The following is a 6,963-nucleotide window of genomic DNA, read 5'->3' on the forward strand; positions in this document are numbered from 1 at the left end:
GTATGACAGAAATACTTTCTACACCTCAGATCCAGTCATTGGTTACACTGATTATCCGTTTCTTGAAGCCAATGGCGATGCTTAAGTTCACAGCCGGCGATAACAATCATTTGTCCAGTTGAATTCCAGGAATGTATGGTTCTTTTCGTTTTTCATTCTTCTTAGTGATAAAATCATGTGTATCACAATACATGCAATATTACTAGTAAAATCCCAGTGCCAATTACCAAGTAATTTGTAGAGGTTAGGGGTTTCTTTAAGTGATTCATGAAGTGGTCTGAATTTAATCCAAACTCGTGCATCTTTTACGAGCTTTGTACCTCATTTGTCAACTAAATAAAAAGGCTTTTGGCAATGCCTGTCACTTTTGTTTCCTTTGTTTCTTTCTTTTTCTCTTTCTTCTCCTCTGCTATTTACAAGCTAATCGCATCTACTAAAAAAAATGATATACTTGAAATGTCGATGCATGTGAAAAAACTTAGATAGTAACTAGACCTAGAAAAAATTTGTGTAAAAACCAATCAAAGATAAAGAAGAAAATGTCGAAGCAGCTTCGTAGCTGGTTACTGATGATCTTGTAGAAGTGACTATATTTAGATGTTTCTGTTTTCTAGTCATGTCTTATCACCATATGTTTGCAAAAATAGTTTTACTAATGAAACTAAAAAGAGCATCATGAGTAATGTGACTTATGGTGACCTATAGTGTTAAAAGCATTCAGATTTCTTATAACTAAGGCTAGTAAAAAGGATATGCTCCAAGCTATGTAATTACTAAAAGTAAGCTTGGGATTCACTACAACTGATCCATGATTATCCGTGTAATGCACATAATAAGGAGATTGTGGATCCTTTAGATGTGAATTGGTAAATCTATGGTTTGTAGAATTGTTCGCCATGGTTTTTGAATTCTCTACTATGAACAAAATAGCAAAAACTCAACAGTAAGACAGTAATCAAATATCAATAGATCAAGATTCCAAGAAAATAGCTAAGAGAAACTCCATGAAAAAACAATCTCAATACAAAACCAAATCTATAGAGTCAAATATACAATCTACTGATGAAGCAAGGAAAAAATTAGAAATCAAACAACAAATAGAATGAGTTGAATCTATTGCAAAACCTTAGGCATATTTGGAGAAGATTTGCATTCAAAAGTCCCTATCTCGCATCAACTTGCTGTGACATTGGAAAATCACGAAACCTTAAACAAAACTGTTGTGGAAAGAAAATCTTTTCATGTCGCTCACAATGAAAATTTCAAAGTAAAAGGTTTATATACAAGGAAATGTAAAAGAAGAAAACTCTGTTACAAAGAGGAAAAATTAGTAAAAGTAGTTAGTAACTAACTTCCCTTCTATTTACAGCAAGTAAACAGCAAAAGTAAAATTGTAAAATTCAGTAAATAAGCTTAAATATTGAACACATGTCTATCTTCTTCACACGCATCCTTTTTAAATTGAGCACGTAAGCTGCATATGCTTTCTTCTTTACTCAATTCTACAACCATTTCTTTACAGTTGTAACCAAGTTCTTCACAATCTTTAGCCTAGATTAATAACAAGTAATAAACATATGTGATACTTACAATTAAAGTATAGACAAACAAACAAAAAACAATAAATAATATAAAATATGAAATTTATAATAAAAATGATCATTTTAAAATTTAAAAAAGACAATTACATCAATCATCATTAAATAATATTCACTACAACAAGCCTATAACATGCATTAAATTCATTATCTAACAAAATAATTCTACATATGCATTTTATTCATAAAAACATCCATCGGCCACACAACAAGCATTCTTTTTACCGTCCATCGTCTTCTATTGCCTGAAATGATTGCTTTTGGTGTTCCAAAGGAAAAAGAATTAGAAATTGAAGCATATCCATTGCTAGACGCGCTTACATCAAAGATCAATGCCTTAAACTTGGAACGTGTTCGCAGATTAAAGAGCAAAGTTGTTGCATTGACTCGTAAAGTTGGGAAGGTATAGAATGTTCACATCTCTCTCTTTTCTTCCCTTTTGTACATGTATTTATACTCTTCCACTTTGGCAACCCATTTAGATTAGAGATAAGTAATGAATGATGATTGTAGATATGGCTGACATGTATCTTGCTGATAGGAAGAGATGGATGGAGTCATCGTTTTCTGATGATCAATCTTTCATGGGATTCAGATCAAATGAAGGAGTTCCTGTTTCCTCAACCTCTGAATCCATCAAGCCAGAGAAAAGCTTAAGCAGCTTAGAGAAGCCGCCATAAGAGAATGAGAAGTTCTGAGACAACTGTAGAGAGTGTAGAAGAGCTGGCGATGTTACAGGAAGCATACTTTGTTTCCTTCGATAGCAGCCTGCAATAGCATTATATCGGCATGAAGAGAGTACCTTTCAACGTGTTTAAATTCTCCTTAGAGAGTACCTTTCAACGTGTTTAAATTCTCCTTAGCTTGATGGAATAATTTATTTTTCATCTTCTTCCTTTGTTTCAGCTGAACGGCATATATTGATGACACAGAAGATTTGATCAATGCTAGAGTAGGAAACGGAGTAACACATTGCTTCAATTGGGAAACTGAGCACATTTTCCAAAATGTTATCATGTTTGGTTTTTGACACAGGGAGCATGACAAAAATAATGAACCATATAGTCGGCCGGAAGTAAAATTGGCCTTTATAAGGGAAGGAGATTCAAATCCTATTCTCTATGCAAAGAGATCACGTACCAATCAATGAATTAAATACTCAATAAATTCCTGAAAAAATTAAAAACACAAGTGCCATGGGCAAAACTTTTGACTCATAATCAAATTTATAATCACAAATACGAAACAAATGTTCACCTTGAAGGTGCCCTTGTATTACTACTTTTCACGAGTCAAAAGCAGCATCTAGTAGTATATTATTTCTTTGCCCTTTTCCTTTCTTAGCATTCCAGGTTTTACAGTTTTAGTGAATCAAGGACATAAAAGAACAGAGAACCATGCAGCACGAGCTTCGATGCTAACTATCAAAAACTTGATGAAGGAAACTCTTTAACTTGATCAAAGAACTCAACTATTATTTAGAAGAAGAAAGTCGTTGACTCCGTGCTTTGTCAGCTTTTTCCAAGTAATCTTGGTGTGACTGATGCTTCGTTCCTACAAGGAATCAGGCATTTGTTAGATTAATTTTAAGTGATCAACCTACAAACAAAAAATTTATAAGGAAATGAAACAAGCACCCATGAATCTGCTCATGCAGCTATTGGACTAAACACTAAGGATGCAACATCTTGAAAGACCAATAAATTTGTTTGCCTGGAATAACTTTCCTGCAGTTATCCACTTATAGCGCCAAAAATGTTTCATACTGACTCTGAAATGCATATAAAGCAAAAACCAAACGGTTTAGGTAACAGCGCCCCCCTTCCATTGGGTTAATATGTAATATTTAAAGGCAATCTGCAGTTAGTGTGCAGTAAACTAGCAAGTGGCACTTTATGTTGACAGCAACCAACAGCCCAACAGCATTTTCATAAACCTTAATATATTATGAGTTAAGGGCATGTTATGATCAATTGCAATTCCCACAATACCTGGAACAGTTGATCTGAGAAAAGCCATAGAAGGAAAGTTAAATTTACATCATCAAAAGATTGAAGATAAATGGGTTTAAACATTTTTAATTTGAAAATGAAAATTTAAGTTTAATAGAAGGAAACACAATTTCTGAGAAATAGTTCAGAACAAAAACAAAAGTAAACAGGCCCCCAAATAAATTTGTAATAAGATAAACCCAGAATTTATCAGGAAATGAAAAAAAAATGATCACTGTATCCCTTGAAAGTGACAAATATATTCTCCACCAGAGTCCCAAGACACACCTTAGAGTAACCACATAACAAGAAAGACTTACCATGAAAGGGTTTATTAAAGTGAAAACTATCTCCAAAGAACTAGAGGTTATTTGTAAGTTGAGCCAATAATCAAATAATCCTCTCACGAGAAAGAAAAAACAAGACAATTTCCTCTAATAATCATGGGAAAGTAAAAGTTTTTCCCCCTTCAGAAAAAACTTCACCTCACAATTCTAATAGTGAGCTCACATAAAAAATGTGATTTCTAACGACAGAACAGGAATTGCCGTAGAGCCGAGAAAAGCATTTTCAAGGTCTGCTAAGATGGAATAGAGAAATACAATAAGCCACCTCTTTCAGCTTTAAAATTTTCTTTCATTGTCCTCCTGCTAAATTTATCAACTTGCTGATAATGTCAATTTTCTAGAAAAGGAATATATATTTATTTATTTATTTTTAAACCAGCACCCATTGCCATGTACTGCTATTTTGATATGAGTTTTATTTAATTACCCATATCAAGAAAAACCAACAAATTCTTTTTATTTTAAGATAAAAACAGCAAATTTAAAAACATTCAAAATCAACATTAAAACCAAAAAAATGAGAGTGATTGAAGGAAATCACTTTGCTATCAGCTAATTGAAGGAAACGTAGCCTCCGCTGCTAACAGAAATGAGTTAAAAAAATAGTCACAATTGAGCTTCAGTATAGCTCTCCAACAACCTTAAGTTTAATACAATCATTTTTGTTTTCATTCTTCTTCTTCTTCTTCTTTTCAATTCTTTTTTTTTAAACTCCAGTCGTTGATAAATGAAAACGCCAATAAAGCAACTTCAAAGAAATGACATGTTGCCATTACAGCAATTTGATTGATTCCTTAACAAATTCTTTAGCATCACTGAATGGTTAGAATCATTCCCAAAAACTGCAGATTCGTTCACCTAAATCACGCAAGAAATTTTTCCCACCAAGAAAATTTCCTGTTCTCAACTACTAACCATTCTTTAACTCTATAGATAAACGGGACAAGGCATGTTTTTCACTTAACAAGAAAATCAGTCAAGCAATTGATGCTATATATCTAGCTTTCAGTAGTTCATTAAATACATATAAATCATAAAATCTTTTCATTCACTCAGCAAAATAAACCCAAATCCTTAAACCCCCAGAAAAGTAAACGCAAAGCTGGAAAAAAAAAATAAAAACAACCCAAGGAAGAAGAAAAGAGAAAAACGAACCTCGGTTCATGAGAAACCAAGGTGCACCAAAAACGATGGCGATGATGGCGATGCCAGCCATCACGTGCTTCTTCTCACCGCTGTATATGTAATGCTCCATTCTCGCCCTGAATCCTCCTCCTCCTACGTTGCTGCTGCTGCTGCTACTGCTGGCGGTGGTAGGGGTGGTTTTTGCTTCGTTTCCCATTTTGCCCCTAAACCCACCAATTAATTACCTCAGGCTGCGTGTTTGTTTTCTTTATTTTTCGCTTGCCTTGCTTTCTCTCTAGGTCTGCTGCCCTCTGCTTCTGCAAAATGCTATTGCTCCTTTGAGGTTTTAGGCAATGGGCATTCTCTTGGAGGAGTGTTTGGTTATTAGGTTAGGTTATGTCAGCCAGGTGTGGCCTTATGCTGGGTGGACAAGTTGGACTTATTTTCTTTTTATTTTTTTTTGGGTTAGATTATTAACATTTAAACAGGCAAAAGAAGTTTATTGAATGCAAAAAATAAATAAATAAAAATTCAATAACAAAAAAAGAAACAAAGAGAGAAAAGCTTACTTTATGATTTAGTAAATATTATGATAACAACAGTTTTTAGTATAGATTTAATAGAATTTAAAAAAGGCAGATACAGTATATGGTTCTATTAATAAAAATCAATAAGGTTTATATACCAAAATTATGTAAGAGCAATATATCTTAAATATAAAGAAATTTAAAACTAAATTGGTTAAATGTATTCTATAATATATCTAGTTACTTTCAATGCTTTTTACTGTCCTACATTACAATTTTACTTCTTATTGTCATATGATAAGGCATTAGATGGTTTAATTCTTATAAAAATAAATTATATGGTCTAATTGGGAATATAAATTTTGTTTTTCTGACATAAAATAGCATTTCTTTTCTTTTTATTTATCCACAATTTGGGAAAACTTTTTCCACCATTTCCTCCAATTATTAAAAATCTCCTCTTAATACAAATTTAAATAAATTTTGACATCATTTATCATATATTTATAATTTTAATGTAATAAATATAAAAAGTTTTATTTATAAATTCAAAATTCATTGCCATATAAATATTCATGAGTTTAAATTTCCACAGCAAAATGTCACTCGCCTTGATATACTCTGTGTAGATGCTCATGGCTCTCCTTTCTCTAGCAAGAAGGCTCCAAAGAACCCACTCTCGAATCCTGTTCCCGTTTCTTCTCCACCACCCTGCCGCCATTCCCTCACCTGCTTCTTCTCCCTCAACCCAACAACTCTCCTTTCCTTCTTCGGCATTTCATCAAACACTTTTTATATCATCTCGGACCCTCCTTTTCACTTCTCGTTTCTCCACTCTACAATCCCTCTCAACCCAAACTCTCAACTACCCATTTGAGTTCACTCCACCACCAATCCATGGCCCCGACTCGCAAGAACAAGCTCTACTACGTTTGCTCAAACGGGTTGCCCACTTTAGCTCTGAAGCTGAGGCCGTGGCTTCTCTTGATGAGTCAGGGATCAAGGCAACTCAAGATTTGGTGTATTCAGTAATTTGGACGTTGAGGGAAGAGTGGAGACTTGCGTTTTTAGCTTTTAAATGGGGTGAGAAATGTGGAAGTACTGATGAAAATACTTACGAGTTGATGGTCTGGGTGTTGGGTAATCATAGGAAGTTTAACATGGCTTGGTGTTTGATCCGTGACTTATTTCGTTCTTCCATGGATACAAGACGAGCAATGTTTATTATGATTGATAGGTGAGCTTCTCTTGTGATTCTTTTAATCTTGGCCTTATGTGGCTATGTTTGTTTGCCTGTTAGTTAGCATATAAGTGGTTGTATAGCATAGCCTATATTATGCATACTCCTCTGATTGCTGATTTTTGGATACAATTA

General features: G+C 33.8%; 3 protein-coding genes and 1 pseudogene across 3 annotated transcripts in view; 2 read left to right on the forward strand and 2 right to left on the reverse strand.

Moving 5' to 3' along the window:
• LOC110427338 (putative 12-oxophytodienoate reductase 11) overlaps positions 1-122 on the forward strand; it is an 8,009-nt gene extending 7,887 nt beyond the window's left edge. The window contains exon 6 of the mRNA XM_021442823.2: positions 10-122. Within this exon, the coding sequence (XP_021298498.2) occupies positions 10-122 (113 nt within the window). The remainder of the gene's footprint in view (positions 1-9) is intronic.
• Positions 123-2,777: 2,655 nt separating this feature from the next.
• On the reverse strand, positions 2,778-5,463 carry LOC110427152 (GAG1At protein). Its single transcript, XM_021442589.2, has 2 exons — positions 5,092-5,463; positions 2,778-3,152 (listed from the first exon to the last, which is right to left on the reverse strand). The coding sequence occupies exons 1-2, from the start codon at positions 5,276-5,278 to the stop codon at positions 3,073-3,075; spliced, it is 267 nt and encodes an 88-aa protein (XP_021298264.1). The 5' UTR covers positions 5,279-5,463; the 3' UTR covers positions 2,778-3,072.
• A 760-nt stretch (positions 5,464-6,223) lies between these two features.
• On the forward strand, positions 6,224-6,829 carry LOC110427339 (pentatricopeptide repeat-containing protein At1g80880, mitochondrial pseudogene; annotated as a pseudogene).
• Positions 6,830-6,922: 93 nt separating this feature from the next.
• Positions 6,923-6,963, reverse strand: part of LOC110427340 (Tetratricopeptide repeat (TPR)-like superfamily protein) — a 903-nt gene continuing 862 nt past the window's right edge. The window contains exon 2 of the mRNA XM_021442826.1: positions 6,923-6,943. Within this exon, the coding sequence (XP_021298501.1) occupies positions 6,923-6,943 (21 nt within the window). The remainder of the gene's footprint in view (positions 6,944-6,963) is intronic.

This window comes from Theobroma umbraticum, unplaced genomic scaffold, assembly GCF_002168275.2.
Source record: "Theobroma umbraticum cultivar Fairchild unplaced genomic scaffold, ASM216827v3 scaffold_228.0, whole genome shotgun sequence".
Classification (NCBI taxonomy): Eukaryota; Viridiplantae; Streptophyta; class Magnoliopsida; order Malvales; family Malvaceae; genus Theobroma; species Theobroma umbraticum.